Consider the following 16543-nt stretch of genomic DNA (forward strand, 5'->3'; position numbering starts at 1 on the left):
AGGCGAACCTCACTAGGGAGCTCATTCCAGAGCCGGGGTGCCACAGCAGAAAAAGCCCTCCTCCTAGTAGCCACCCGCCTCACTTCCTTTGGCAGGGGCTCACGGAGAAGGGCTTTTTGGTACTGAGCACTGAATCCATAACTCTAAGAATACCAACTTTTCTGGGGTTCTTTTTAATGTTTCTAGCCTTTGACAATCTTGCTCCCCAATCCCTGACACCAGTAAGATATGAACTGGTCTTCAGTACATGAGGACAGAGTGGATTGCTTCCATTATGCCACACAGCCAAATGTTATTTTCCTTTTTTTAAAATGTGAAAGGCAACAGCCTTTAAAGATATTTCTTGGGAAACAGCTCTTTACTTCTTTCATACCCTCTGAGACTTAATGCTGTTATTGCTATTCTTTTTTTTTAATTATTATTATTTTTATGTTATTATTTGTTAATGTAGCCTCACCGGACAACAGTCGGGAACAGCTCTGCAGTATACACATAGGATGTAGAGAAGGAACCAGCAATAGTAAACTTCCCAATGACAGCCAACACCGTTACTACCACAGGCAAATCTGGGGAGAAAGTCAGATTCTGTTTTAAAGAATAGAAAACCCAATAAAAAATAATGGGGTGATGGGAAGAGAACACAGATTCTGTGGCCTGTTTGCAAAAGGGCAGTCAAATCTAGGGATGTACAGATTTTGTTAAATCAGTTCCATCTGTGTTTCATGGATTATCTGGTATTTTTCGTTCCATCGTCCAGTCCTGGACGGAATTGGGTTCTTTGTAGGAGAATTTAGGGGCTTCTTCACATGGAGCTTTTATCTTGTTGTTGAGATTGCTTGCTCACGGAAGTTTGTGGGCCCTTTAGATGAACCTCCAGGGCATCTCCTGCACTAAATGACCTTTATTCCATTTTTAAATAGAAGGGAGCTAATGAGCTATCAAATTACCCCACTTGTGTTCGGCCTGAGTTCCCTCCATGAAAAAGGAAAAGCTGCAAGAAGAGGAGCTGGATCAGTGAAACATATGGAAGGGGGAGAAGGAGGGGGGAAAGGGGAAGGGGGAAAAGAAGCCCGTGTAAAGAGAGTCCATTGTGATCCTGCATTTAAAACAGAAGCAGAAAGCCCTATTTTAAATGCGGGATTTTAGACTGGTGTAGAGATGCTATAGTTCTACGTGCACTAATTCGTATGTGGATTAATGCACTAATTTGCACAAATCTCTCCCAAAGTGAAAAAAAATACAAATGTGCAAATCCCCCTCAAATCTACATTTTCATGCCTTAGCCTATGGAGGGAAATGCTCATTTTCGGGTGGTGGTGGTACGGTGGGCTTGGTACCACTAAATCTGCATACAATTCTGAAAAGTAAAAGAAACAGCCTGCAAGTCCACAGAATCTGCACGACTCAAAAAAAGCCAGTCCATTGCGGAATCCATGGGTCGGATTCATAGAAACCCGAACTCATGTGAATTTGTTGTGGATTTCTCCGACATCTCTAGTCAAACCACATTAAGCAGCCAAGTATTTATGAGATAGGAATGGAGGCGGTTTAGAGAGGTGGGCTGATCAGGGACTGACTTGCTCCTCCCCCTCAACCCACCACATCAGGAGGTGGAGGCAGGGCAAAAAGCTATCAGTGTCCTTTGGGTCTTGTTACAAAGTTTACTAACAGAACACTGGGAGAATGACTATCGACAGGCTAAACTCAACCTTCCAATTCTGTCCTGCTTGTGCAGGAAATATCTTAAAGTGTATCAGAATCCCACCCACATTGGCTGAGGATGATGGGAGTCGCACCCCCCAACACATCAGGGTAGCACCAGATTTTAAGGAAGTTTGCATGATGCACTTTTGTATTGCCCCAGCCGTGGGCTTCGACCTCTTAATTTAGAGGTCCCAAGATAGTGATAAATCAGACCCAGGTTTACTTACAAGGAGTACTTTATTGAGTAACGTACAGCACGCAGGCATACCCAATGGTTGGATCAGACAGCTTCTCTGAACCCAGGCCATGGGGTACAATGGGTTTTCTACCATACATGTTAGCAATGAGGCAGCATGAAAGCAGCAAGCGCCCCCTAACATTCATTCCCAGCGTAGACCAACAGCATTTGGTTCTCAGCACAGCCACCTGCAGCTTTAAGGTAAACAAACTTCACTTCCCAGGCACATCTTGATTAGATACTCTACTCATTAGTATGGAATGTGCTAGGCTGCGCTATCGGCCCTTTGAGTCATCTTCACATGCTCATAGGCTTACTGGCAAGGGAATTGCACTAATAATGAGCTTAAGCAAGCATCATGGATCTCTAGGCCCCTCTAACACTACAGGCGACTTGGTTATGCTCCTGGGGCCAATACAACTTTGAGAAGTGATCTCCCAGATTTTGAGTTTTGGTCACTGGTCACTGTTCATTGTGTTTTCCAAGCACTGTTATTGTCAGTTAAGGTTAAACTACCCAAGAGTTGAGCTGACCTTGCTAGTACAGGAAGAAGCAAACTGACCCACCATCTCACACAAAGGCTATACAAGCTGTGCAGCTCATTTACATGGTGATATGGGTAATGTTATTCATCATGAGATGGCAAACAGCTCTGATGGATGGACCTTAGACTTCCAGGAAATCTTGGTCAATCATGTGTACAACCAGGGAAGCTGTTTGGGAGGTAGCATACATCCGCCTTGAGTCTCCACCAATGGTGGATTTACCAAAAAATATATCTGATGCATACCACCACCAGCACCACCCCAAGTTACCCCATCCACAGGCTGAAGCACTGCACATAAGCTGCTTGCTCCACAGAGAGAGCTGGCACATGGCGTGATTTTAAGCAGAGATTGGACAGATTAATGAAGGGTTTTCTAAAGGTGATGCATACCTTTTGGAATGGCCGTGATGAGAAGGCAAACAACTCCACCCAGGAGCAAGCAGAATGCTTGGCATTTCTTTCTCCCTAACCACTGCAGCAGGAAGATACATAAGACACGGGCTGGTATTTCCACAGCCCCAAAGATAACCTGCGTCAGGTAGATATCCATGCCAAAACTGCCTACATTCAGGCTTAATCCATAATACGCCAAACTATTGACAAACCTGGAAAAAAAAGGACAGACCATGTTTATGATGAAAAGGAGAGTGAACAACATGCCACACAGGTCCCTCCCCAGTCCGCAAAGCACACATTTGCTATCTTTTCAGATGTCTGGGAACTGCTGTTTTGACTTTTAAAGAAATATTACTGGCCCTCCAGAATGCTGAGTTAATTTTGAAAACGTGACTTTTAAAAGATCCAACATTTTGGCATGATTACGTATCTATGCTAGCCGGGGGGGGGGGGGGGGGGCATTAAAAACCTGATACATATATGAACATATGAAGCTGATTTATATGAACTCAAACCACTGGCCTGTCTAACCCAGCACTATTTACTTTCAGCTGAGTGTAGGTCTCAGTAGAGAATCTTTCCCACTCCTGCTCCCTGAGATCATAGGGAGCTGCCTTATGCCAACTCAGACCATCGGTCTATCTGGCTCAGTATTGTCTACACTGGTTGACAGAGGCTCTCCAGGGTTTTAAATGGAAGTCTTGCCCAAGCCCTACGTAGAGATACTGGGGATTGAACCCAGGACCTTTAGCACTGGTAGAGCAGGTGCTCCACCAGTGAGCTATTGTCCTCTTAACTGGAGATGCCAGGAATTTAATCTAAGGCAGGGGTCCGGCATATTTGGAATTTTGAGTGTCGTGGGCACTCTCACAAAATGGCTGCCATGGGGTGGGGCATGCCCATTCACAAAATGGCTACCGTGGTGAGTGTAGCTAGTCTCAAAACTCTCATTTCCCAGAAGGCCAACTGGTGAGACTAAGGCTGAATCAACACATAGCAGTTTTACCGTTATCAAGCTGCAGTAATAACTACTAGGCTCATTGGTGTCATGTGCACCAGTAGTTATCACTGCAGTATAATAATGGTAAAACTGCTATGTGTAGATTCAGCCTAAAAGAAAAGTAATTTGGAAGAACCTAAGTATAAGGCAGAGGTGGGGTCTGAGCTCCAAAACACAAAACCACTCGTTTTGAACCCAAATGAAGATGGTGCTGGGTGGTAACACTTTGCTTTGCAGCATGCTAGACTCACAGTAATAATAAAAATAATAAGTAGTAGTAGTAGTATAAGTAGTATTGGTGGCAATATTTCTAGTGCAAATCCCTACAGGGGCTAGTAGTCTGAGAATGATTGGATAAAAATAAGTTTGCCCATTTTCCTTGCAACTAGAACAACTTTACACTCTTAAAATAAATGTACTACAAATAAACTGGCAAAGGTGAAAACAAAAGAAAATGTTCCTTTTAAAAAGATTGTTTACCATTTCTCGAAGCTTGAGGTAAAAAACATGTAATGTAAGATTTCTCTCTCTCTTGTCCCTCCAGTGTCCTTTTAGCTGTTTCTCTTCAGCTGCTCTTCCTCCTACTCTAACTATTACCAACTGACTTTTTTTTCAGCCCCTTTCCCAACATTCTGTGCCTAGCCTTTCACTGGCCCAGCACTCTGGGACCTCACAGGAGTAAGCATTATTACCTGTGCATACACACACTGTGTCACATGTCACATCACATGCATAATGTGGGACATATGCATTAACCTGACCTTTACGTCATCCCTCTCCCTTCCTGAGTTGCTCAAAGCTCACGATTTGAATCTTTTCAATGTTTCAAAATTTTCTGCACATCTACACTGCTCAAGCTTCAGTTAAAAAAAAAAAGAGCAAAATCAGTCTGGTAGATCTCTAGTAATATGCCTTACACTACTACATTCTTATATAAGATGGTGATGATGATGAAAAATCTCAATAAATAAAATAAAAATCAGAAGGGGCAAGGAGCCTGTTGGGCACCAAGAAAGGAGTCTGCAGGCACATCAGTGCCCATGGGCACCACATTGTAGACCCCTGACCTAAGGTATTTGGCATGCAGAGACGGTACACTACCACGGCTATGAAAGCAAGAATACAACAGGCTTACCAGACTGATGACATGACAAGAGTCACCTTCATTAAGTGCGGATTTCTGAAGAGATCTAGAATACTTCCAGACTTGGTCTTCTTTTCAGGATTAAGCTTTAATTAGAGATAAAAGAGTGAAAACACATGGAGGAAGAAAAGGAGGGGGGGACGAAGAGAATTTCAACTGAAATCTCTTGCTCTCTCTATGCCCCATCATAGTCCAACATGTTTTGCATTTGAGGGGGTTGTTTCTGCTGGAACAGTAAAAAAAGCTAGGGTGGTACCAATCCACACATTGTTTGCATGCATTTCACCCATCATCATGAACTACTAGAGCAGGGTTGAATGTAAACTGGATTTTGCCACCTAGTGGTGAGCAAAAAGGCTGATCATTTCTGCCTAGCTCACCTGCAGTTCCTTCCTCCCAATCTACCTTATTGCAATAGCCCCACCTTTTTCAGCAGGATAAAATTGGGGGAAAGTTTGGAGTTGCCGTCCTTTGCACAATAAGAAGCAAGCCTCACTAATGAGACAGGGGAAGATTGTTTTAAATTGTTTTAGATATATGTTGTGTGTGCTACCTGTTTTATGTCCTTATGTGAATGGTTTTATACTTTATATAATGTATTTTAATGGTTTTTAATTTTTGTGAACTGCCCAGAGAGCTTCAGCTATGGGGTAGTATAAAAATAAAATGAACAAACGAACGAACGAATGAATGAATATGCTAAAGTAAACAAGGCAGCTTTTGCTGTACATGCTTGGGATGAATTGAGAATATCAACTAATTAAAAAAATTGCTTGGACAACTTTTTTACTTTTTCACCAGTTGCTAGAAAACCTGCGGGAAGGGGTGTCACATTTCCTCTTTCCTTATGCACTCTCACACACAAATAGAGAGGCTTCAGTCTCACACCTTTAATTCATTATCAACAGGTTTGTTACAGATGCAAATCCTCGAAGACTCTCAGGCTACAAAGGAATGCCTCCACCAAGGGATTCAAATGGGAACACCGAAGTTGCCTGCAGGCTGAAGTGAGGCTTGCTGGCTAGACTAACTTAGGAAGGGATGTCCCGCCCTTCCAGTGACGCTTCCCTACATCGCCTCTCACGCATCGCCAACCGGGTCAACTGTCTGAGCTCTGCCTCTTAGCTCTGTGCTGCACTCTTGCATCTCTTAGGTCACAACCCCCACTCTCCTCGTCCTCATCCTCCACCTGGCTTCTCACAGAGCGGGGCAAGGGGGAGGCTTCAGGCCAGGCCATCTGGGAGTTAGTAACCTGAGAAGCACACCTACCTATATCTGAACTGGCTTGGGAAAATGCATCCCCCGGTTCTGGCTGTTCGTCTTCTGAATCTGAGCTGCTAACTATCTCCCTGCGCTCAGAATCGATCCTGACATCGGGCATCTTTTTCTTGTCTTTTTTTCCCCACAGCTTAAGTACAGTTTAGGCGAATAGAAGCATTTGCGCTCATCTCTGGCCCCAGAATGCCAAAGCCCACTGGGCTAAGTGACCGGGTTCCACTCAGGCCTGCCAAAATAATACTGAGCTACAACCCTTGACTCCACCCCAGTATCAGAAAGCTCGACTGCCAACAGCCTGCCTAACAGTGGAGGCTGGTGGCTCCGACGTCGGTGGGGCATTGAATCCACTCCAGGGTTCAGTCAGAACCAGTCAGAACTCTAAAGGAGCTCGCCAAGGTGCAAAGCCGCCATCTTGTGTGAAGCACTTTGGAGAGCTCCTTTAGAGTTCTGACTGAAACCCAGAGTAGATTCACTGGCCCACTGACAGAGCCACCAGCGGCCACTGCTGCCTAAATAACAGAATGAAGATCTAGCAATGCTAGCCAAAATTACACCAGAGATCCATAAGCAAATAAGCAAATATACAGACATTCATATGTTCGTAAATATATGTTCCCCCTCCACTAACCATTTCTAGAATTTTCAAAATAGATCCAAGATTTTTAAAAATGATTAAGCACCTAATAAAATAGAATGTTAGGCATTGTACCATATAATTTAAAAACGTAATAAATAGAATGAAATCACAAGAAAAGCAATACAGCATAAAACCAATAGACATACAGACATAGTGCGTGTTCGCTTTTTAACATATTGACCATGTAAAATAATTTTTCACTTTTTAACATATTGATCATGTGAAATAATTTTTATTTATGCTTTTGTGGGAAATGGAAGATTGCAAATCCCAGCCTCTCTCACCTGATCTAACAGTTTTGGTGGGATGGTTCGTTTGTTAATAGAAGCTGCCTTCTGAAGGAGCTTTTTCGCTTCCTCAACTTTCCCTTTAGTCACAAGCCATCGGGCCGATTCAGGAAGGACCCTGAAAAATATTTTAAGATGCAAGCAAGCAACTTCAGTGTTGCATATACATCCTTGCCAAAAATGGCACAAAATGACCACCAACCCGCACCCCAAAGCTATCTGATACTGGACCATTCTATGGCTACTGAAACAGAAAAGTGGTATCAAACTCCCCCATCCATTTTAAGAACATAAGAATAGCCTTGCTGGATCAGACCAAGCATCCATCTAGTCCAGCATTCTGTTCCCACAGTGGCCAACCAGCTGCCTGAGGGAAGCCCACAAGTAGGGCATGGGCACAAGAGCACCCTCCTGCCCATGTTCCCCAGCAACTGATATCCCTGAACCTCCCCCCATTCAGTTTCATTGGATGACTCCAGATTCCAGTGTTATGAAAAACGGAGAAAAACTTCTTCCACTCCACTTTCTCCAAGCTATGCATAATTTTATACATCTCTATCATGTTCCCCCTTATTCGCCTTCTTCCCTAAGCTAAAAAAGCCCCCAATGTTGCAATGTTTCCTCACTGGGGAGTTCCTCCAGTCCCTTGATCTGATCACTTTGTTACTGATCAGATCAAATCTGATGCATGCACATTATAATGGCCAAGGTAGATAAACTGTGAATGGGCTTAAATGTCTCAGTGCAGTATCAGGGACATTATTGACAGACTGATCAAAATATCGCCAGTAATGTTGAGATGGAAAAAAGAAGAACAGAAAGGAAAACTAGGGAGGGGGAGGCACATTACACAGAACATTTGTACTAAATTCAGACATTTTTAAAAATCAGAACAAGTTTCACTTTAGGAAACAAGACCAGGAAATTTGGAACACCAGATTTTTAGAAGACATTCAGATGAGAATTTCAGTAGCATCATTAGTAGTAGTAGTAGTAGTAGTAGTAATGCTGAAGTAAAATAAGGAAACCATAGAAACTAAAGGGATTCCGATGGTCTTGGCAAGGGAGCTGATACAACTGATACCCAACAGAGCTAATAGTTTTAGAAGAAACTGACAAATGAAAACGCTAACAAGTTACAAAGGTCAGATGTCGTTCACTGAGGAGCTGCTGAACTCAAAGCATTGAAACACTGAGTTACAGACTCTGCTTACTAATTCATCTACCTCCTTACTGGAGGACTGGAAAGGCAGGCAGTGCCAACACCAATCTTGAGCAGTTCAGTCCCCAGCAAATGATAGGAAAGTGTTTAGAATTGTTAAACATTTGATTCCTCTTCGTGCATTACATGCATGAAAGGGGGTCACATGACTAGGGGGTGGAGGGGCTACACTGCTGGCCATGCCCCCAAATTTACGTGGCTCCCCTCAATGCCCATGTGCTACGCATGGACATCTGCAGGGGGAAAGTCTATGTGCATAGGCTTCCAGATCTATGTGCATAAAGCTTTCCCTTTGCAGACATTCATGGAAGATGTTGGGGGTGGGGCCAAGGGAAGCCATGTGACTTTGGGGGTGGAGCCAGCAATGAGGACCTACTGCCCCTTGATTATATGGGCACCCCCTCATGCAAGTAACTTGAGAAAGGGATCACAAACCAAGCATGAATCAACTTGGCTCCTACAAAAGGACCCAAGGTTATCACAGAGAGGAAGGCCAGGATCTCTTCTCGATCATCCCAGAATGCAGGACATGGAATAATGGGCTCGAGTTACAGGAAGCCAGATTCCGGCTGAACATCAGGAAAAACTTCCGGACTGTTAGAGCAGTAGGACAATGGAACCAATTACCAAGGGAGGTGGTGGGCTCTCCCACACCGGCGGCATTCAAGACGAGGCTGGACAGCCATTTGTCAGGGATGCTCTGACCTGGATTCCTGCATTGAGCAGGGGGTTGGACTCGATGGCCTTGTAGGCCCCTTCCAGCCCTACTATTCTATGATTCTGCCTCAGCAACCTTTTAGAATTTTTTAAGAGACCGAGGTAAACTTGGGTTATTGTATACTTGGACTTCCAGAAAGATTTTGACAGAGTCCTTCACCAAAGACTCCTAATAAAGCATCACATTAATGGAATCAGTGACTGGTCAGAGAACAGGAAGCAGCTGGTAGGAAAAGATCATAGAGATGGGGAGTTTCTGCAGTGGAGGGGAGTAAGAACACAGGAAGCTGCCCTATACTGAGTCAGGCCCTTGGTCCATCTAGCCCAGTATTGTCAGCACTGGCAGCAGCTCTCCAGGGTTTCAGGCAGGATTCCTTCCAAGCCCTACCTGGAGATGCTGGGGATGAAACCTCAGACCGCCTGTAAACAGAGCAGGTGCTCCACCACTGAGCTACATGGCCCTCCCACATCCCCAGTACCACTCCTGCCCTTACATGTAATAAAATTAAACCACACCCAGGGAAGGTTTCAACCCCAGTGGCTATTTCCGCTTCCTTCTGCATGCAAAGCATCTGCTCTACTAGTGAGCTACGGCCCTTCCCCTTAAAGTAGATAGTGGGGTCCCCCAAGGCTTAGTACGGGGACTAGTTCTCTTCAGCATATTCATAAATTATCTAAAGTCAGGAGTGAATAGCAAAATAGCCAAGTTTACAGATGACACCAAAAATATTTAAAATGGAAAAATCCCAAACAAGCTGTGATGAGGTTCTGAGCAGCTGGGCCTATCATCACCCTATTAACAATCTTCAAGGGTGAGTATCGATCCTTTATGTGGCCAAAATGGGACCACCCATGCATAAGATGGAGGTATATGCAGCCTTGGGTGAACCCTAATGTTTGCATAGCTACAAGAGAAATCTTGGGGGGGGGGGTGAAGTGGGGGTACCACCCCAAAACAACTCAATTTTTGTTGCAGGTCTCACTTGTCACATTCTAATCCATTACTCACCATATGTAAAAAAAGAGAGCAAAGACTGGAGCAGATCCAGCAACCTGTAGTATCCTCCAGTCACGAATGGCATAAGCTAAGCCACCCAGGACCATCTGCCCTGTAGCAAAGCCCAGATGGCTGATAATAACAGTGTGTGGACGGTAGGCGACCCCAACCCATTCGGTACCTAGAGATGATGAAAAGAAATTGATTGGGTTCTTCTAAAACCTAAAGTCAATAGAAAGCAGATTCAAATATAAATAAAGAACAGAAAAGCCGACTTTAGACAGGGCTGCCTCACAATATAGACTTTTGTATCAGGGTCTTCCTAAGAGCAAACTGCATTCAGGTTCGCAGGATCCTTTCTGATTATTCTGGCTGTCATTCTGAAATAGTGTTTAATTAGAACTTCATATAAAAACGTATCCCTAGACCAGGAAGCCATTGGGCAATGTAATAGACTGTGGCCTGGGTCTTTGTTCTGCCACCCACAGAATACAAAAAGTATATAGTGGCTGGGTTCACACATAACACTAATCCATGGTATAGATTGTTGAATTCTGGATTGTCATTGATTCTGGGTTCTTTGTTAACCATGAACAACCCACAAGGAGACCCCTTTGTTTGCTGTTGGGTTATGAACTCTGGGTTGTTTAAACCATGGGTTGTCAATACATCTGAACCTAGAACTGTGATTTGTTCACAGATTGTTTTGCCAGGCTACACAAGCAGTGGGAAAGAGTGGTAAAAAAAACCCAAACAAACCCAGCCACTCTACATGCCAGTACTACAGTATCACAAAGGCACCCGAAAGTGGGTGAAGGAGGAGGAAACAAACAATCCAGTGATTGAGAAAACACACTATGTTTTGTTCTATTGCCTGCCAGACAAACCATATGTAGGGCAACAAACCATGGGTTAAATAAATTCATGGTTTAGCATTATGTGCAAATAATACCAGGCCAGACTATGACCTGGTTCACACATAACACTAACACATAGTTTATTTAACCCATGAGTTGTTGACTTCTGTGTTGTTGTGATGTGCAAGCCTAGCCACTCTAACAAACCATGGTTGGTTAATCATAAACAACCCAGAAAGAGAATCCATGGTTTATTATTGGGTTGTGAACTCTGGGTTGTTTAAACCATAGGTTATCATTACATGTGAACCCAGAAACATGTGTTGTTTGTGAGTTGTTTCACCAGGCTACAGAGGTAGGGGGCAAGAGTGGTTAAAAAAAACCCAGCTGCTCTACATACCAGTACTAGTGCTTCAAAGGCATTTGGGATACAGGGAAGGAGAGGGTGAAGGAGGAGGAAAGTACAACAATGCAGGGGTTGAGAAAAGAAACCATGGTTTGGTTGATCATTCGCCAGACAAACCCTGGGTAGGGCAACAAACCATGGATGTGTGAACCAGGTCTATTTGTCCATCAAGATGGGTGTTGTCTATTATTGGCAACAGTTCTCGATGGTCTGAGGCAGAAAGGAGATTTCCCCATCAACTGCTACCTACTCCTTTTAACTGGAGATGCCTTCGATTGAACCTGAAACCTGTGGCATGTAAAAGCAGGTGCTCTCCCTCTTGAACAATGGTTTCTGTTCATATGAAATTTCAGTGAGTCTGTCTTCAAGAACTGTAGTAAGCAAGGGCTGGAATCAGAGGGTATTTCATCAGAGGAATCCATTTGGGGAGTAGAGCTTGATGAGCTTTCATTGGTTCAGCCCCCCAGAGTGGTCCGTTTTCCGCCAACTGGCCCAACTTGGTCTGTAGTGAGTCGGGCCAGTTAGCGGATTTTCTGTGTTTTTTAATTTGCACAGATTACAGCTGAAGTTTTGTGCTAATTTATGTAATTTGTGCAAATTGTACAAAGTACAGCCACAACTTCTGCAAATTGTGCAAATTCACACAAATTTCTGCTGCAATTTGCTAAAATCTCTGCTGAAATTTGGGCAAATCTGTATTTGCGCAAATTATGGCCAAACGCACACATGCGCAAAAAACACAAAAATCCCCAGAGTTCAGGGGAAATCCATGGCTTGGCTCTCAAATGGAAGTCAAGTTGGACAACTTCCATCGATCCCCAAAAGGGCCAGATTTACAAGCGACAGACATCCCTAGCGTTTCCAGATGGAGGGGGTCCTAGTGCTACCTGTCAAAAGAAATTGTGCAGCTATTCTATCCTCTCCTCATAGATTTTCAGCAGTGGAAGAAAAGGTGGAAGAAAAGGTGGAAGAAGTGGTGAGAAAACAACACAGGAGGGTTATAAATGGAAGACAATGTCATCTGAACACACACACACACCCATAACATTCAGTGAATGAGGCAAGGAGATTGCAGAATAAAAGCCTTATCTGGAAGCCCCTAGAATGCTGCAGATGCTCTCCACATTTTACAGCTTGTCAAAACCTAAAAGTCAGTTTCCGTCATACAACTCAGATTTTTTTTAAAATCCGGTCATGGAGAAGAGAAAGATGACAGAAGAACTGCCATATCCTATTGTCTAACGACATCTTCATTTGTTGTTTTAATTAATAATTTAACTAGGCCTGGATTGCCTGTGCTCAAAAGTACAGATACTCTTCTGTCTTTTTTAATTTAACTTAAAAAAAAAGTTTGTACAATTGTTAAAAACAGATTAAAATCAACAAATATAGTAAGAAGGAGGAGGAGGAATCTCTCTTTTAGTTGCAAATGGAACTGGTTGAGAAAACAAACACCTTCATCAGGTAGACCACCTTTCCCCAACCTTGACATCCTCCAGATATGCTGGACTACAACTCCCATCAACCCCAGCCAGGTAGTCCTAGTTTGGGTGATGGGAGTTGTAGTTCCACATATCTGGAGGATGTCAGGTTGGGGAGGGCCACATTAGATGCTATGTTAATACACCTCTCTCTCTCTCTCTCTCTCTCTCTCTCTCACACACACACACACATCACGGAGAACAAGTTTCCAAAGGCACTGCAGGCTGGGCTACTGTAGAGCAGGCAGAGAAGAACGTTCAGTAATGTGTAATGCTGTGTGGGGCACTGCCCCTTGTTTGGAGAGAAACGGTTCAGTACAAATCTACAACAGTGTCGCTACAGCATTTTCATCTGTGGAAGGCTGGCAGATAGGCACCTCCATATCTCCACTTCCAGCAAAATATTCCCGTAAAAAAAATGCAGTAAAATCAGGTAAGATTTGATGGAGCATGATTTTGCACTGATTCGCACGTATTTGAGCCTAAGATGGCATGGATGTAATTCAGGACTGTGCCAAAACAAACGCATGTATTATACACACTGGAAGCTGGGGGCTCCGATGTCCGTGGGATGGCAAATCTGCTCTGGGTTACAGTCAGAACCAGTCAGAACTCTAAAGGAGGTCTCCAACGTGCTCCGGAGCAGATTTCCCACCCCACGGACATCGGAGCCACCAGCCTCCACTGTGTGAGAGACGCCCTGCCTGGGACCAGTGAGCCATTTGCCAGTGACGGTTAGAAGGATAAATACTCTGGCAGTTTCCTGTGTCGCTAGCAGTGACAGCACATCAGCTTCTGATTAAACGGGAATCCAAGGAGAAGGTTTTATTATGTATGTATGTATGTATGTATGTATTTATTTACAATATTTATATACCGTTCCACATCAAAAGATTTCGGAGCAGTGAATGGCAAGATAAAAGAATAAAACACCAGGTTAAAACATTTTAAAAAGAGACATTCCAATAAGGCTGAATTTAATATCCCACAGCTGGTCACTGAAGGAAGGCCTCTCGAAATAACAGTATCTTCAGGAGGCACCGAAAGGAACACAATGCTGGAGCCTGCCTGACCTCCAAAGGCAGGGAATTCCACAGGAAGGGGGCCACCACACTGAAGCCTCTTTCCTGGGCTCTTTTCCCTTTATGTTTGTAAAGCCACATGTATGTCAGACACTTCCCAAGAGGTTTGGGAGTGGGGGTGGTGAGGGTCTTACCTAGAGCTAAACTGCTTATGGAGACTCCAGAAACAGACGCACCCACGAGAAACCGGACCGCGCTGTAGAGGTAGAAATTTGGAGCAAAGGCCGCAGCAACCCCAGCCACGCCTTCAACGAGCAGGGACAGCAAAATAATCGGTCGCCGGCCGAACCTGGGAGGAAAAAATGCATTCCGCCGTCACTCTGGTTATGGTAAACTTTCACTTCTAAGACAGCGGGGCCAAAATAAAAGAGCATTCACCAACATTCCTGGGGAGCTGAAATTTTGTACAGGATTCCTTAGTGCTGCTGGGAATATTGCAACCTCATCTGCAAGTTACAGGAAGGGGGCAGTGTTGCAGTAGCTCGCTAAGGCATTTGGGGCATAGCTAGCCTTAGGAACTCTATAGCCTACAGTGTGGCTTCCTGTTCTTCCCCTCCCTTCCCTCTCTCTCTCTGCTCCTCCTCCTTTGCTGGGAGCACATGGCTTACTCTCTCCCTCCTGCCTGTGCAAAGGAACACAAAATGGACTGAACAAACTCTCTTGACACCCTACGCTGTGCCTGCATTTGTATGTGTAAGAATACTTGTGAGTAAAGCTGTTCTCTTTCCTTTACCAAAGAAAGGTGCGGTCTCTTTTAATTTAAGATAGGCTTGTGTGCGTGTGGGACTGGTAAACACTCATTCTGTTTTGCCTTTTTGTTTTTTCTCTGCTAGCTGCCTTTCTAGCAAGAGGCAGCAATACCAAATAATCCCATCAAGTGCAAGGGTGGGGACATATTTTAGGTAGTAGGGGGCCGAATTGACACGCACTGATGTCATCTGCCCGCCTTCTTCTGCTTTCTCCATGCTGAGAGAGGAGCACCAGGCTTGAGGCAGCCCACAGCACGCGAACAGAGGCAACCAAGTCCAGTTACGAGGGGGAGTGGTGCACAGGGGAATCCCTGCTGTCCTCTCTGATCACAGATTGGACATAACAGCAGGGATCCTACTGGGGGGTGGGGCTTGGAGTCCAAGCCCCACCCCCTGGGAGAATCCAAATGAGCTCCAAAGGCCAGATGGGGAAACTCCAAGGGCCTGATTTGGGCCACAGGCTGAGCATCCCTGTCCCTGCCTTAGTGGGGTGTACACAGCTGTTGGTACACCCAGCCTCCAAAGAAAGTGCCATCTGTGGGTTCCAGAAGTTTGTCTTGTATACTGAGATTAGTAAAATATGGCAAAAAATTGCAGTATGTAGTTCAAGGTTCCAGCCAGCCATGCCCTCTTTCAAGATATTCTATTACATTTCCCCTTCCCACCCCTGTTCTTTAAATTTTTATCCCCCAACAGGCCCTAAGCAGTCTATGGCCACTGAACATGCTCTTTTAGCTATCAGGTGTTCCCCCATTAGGGTTTTTTACCCCCCTAAAGTTTTTTTTCTACCTCTGCAAGTGTTGGGGTTCCCTTGAGCGTGCTGATGGCTCCCCCTCTTGTTTCTCGGTAGCTCCATTTTGGCTGTTTAGCCATCATAATGCAGCATCTCAATTTTTATGACGACTACAATATACTTAAGATGCCGTTTGGTTGCTAAAATGTGGAGGAACCATGGTATCTCATCTATAAAAGATCCTGGTATGTCTGTTGCAGCAAAACAACAAACAAACAAACCAGAGTCTCATGATATCTGCAAGACTACCCTGTACTGTTGCATAGTCGGTTCAGTCTCCCACATCATTCTGGGAGATGCATTTGACATTGGTCCTTAGTCCCTCCATCTACAAAATCATTATTCTCTTATATCTAACAAGTGGCAGGCATGGTTTGATTCCAAGCGTGTGTTCACGAAGGAGATAGAGCAGGCTTCTCCAACCTGACGCCCTTCAAATGTGCTAGACTACAATTCCCAGCCAACGCGGCCATTGGCCATGTTGGCTGAGAATTACGGGATCTGCAGTCCAAAACATCAGGAGGGCACCAGGTTGGGAAAGGCTGAGCCAGAATGGGTCATGATTCTCTAGTCTTAGGAGGACCCTGTAAGTCTTGAATTATTTTGGAAGCTAAGCAGGGCCAGCCCTGGTTAGTCCTTGGATGGGAGACCACCTGGGAATCAGGCTTCCTGCACTGAGCAGGGGATTGGACTCAGTGGTCTTGTAGGCCCCTTCCAACCCTATGGTTCTGTGAAATGCTATGAAACTTGGTGCCTTCCAGATGTGTTGGGACCACTGCCTGGGAATTATGGGAGTTGCGGTCCCAACACATCTGGAAGGCACTAGATTGTGGGAGGCTGCCCTGGGGCACTTTGAGGACCACTTTTTCTAAAAGTTAACACTTCCTCAAGGGTAGGCATGGTTGGGCACCTGCCAGGCCACACATTCCAGCAGGGACCCTCTGACAAGAACCTGCTGGTCTGACTCAGTATGAGGTGGCTTCCTATGTTCCTAGCCTGCTTGCTCAC

At 44.7% G+C, this 16543-nt stretch overlaps 1 protein-coding gene across 1 annotated transcript in view; it reads right to left on the reverse strand.

Moving 5' to 3' along the window:
• Positions 1-16543, reverse strand: part of LOC146345208 (solute carrier family 22 member 13-like) — a 48711-nt gene that overhangs the window by 12100 nt on the left and 20068 nt on the right. The window contains exons 3-8 of the mRNA XM_084855097.1: positions 14128-14282; positions 10180-10348; positions 7229-7349; positions 5021-5115; positions 2880-3094; positions 458-566 (exon numbers count right to left, since the gene is read on the reverse strand). Coding sequence (XP_084711223.1) covers positions 458-566; positions 2880-3094; positions 5021-5115; positions 7229-7349; positions 10180-10348; positions 14128-14282 — 864 coding nt within the window. The remainder of the gene's footprint in view (positions 1-457; positions 567-2879; positions 3095-5020; positions 5116-7228; positions 7350-10179; positions 10349-14127; positions 14283-16543) is intronic.

The sequence above is a fragment of the Heloderma suspectum genome, chromosome 5 (assembly GCF_057233095.1).
Source record: "Heloderma suspectum isolate Gila_16-S chromosome 5, 16-S_ref, whole genome shotgun sequence".
Classification (NCBI taxonomy): domain Eukaryota; kingdom Metazoa; phylum Chordata; class Lepidosauria; order Squamata; family Helodermatidae; genus Heloderma; species Heloderma suspectum.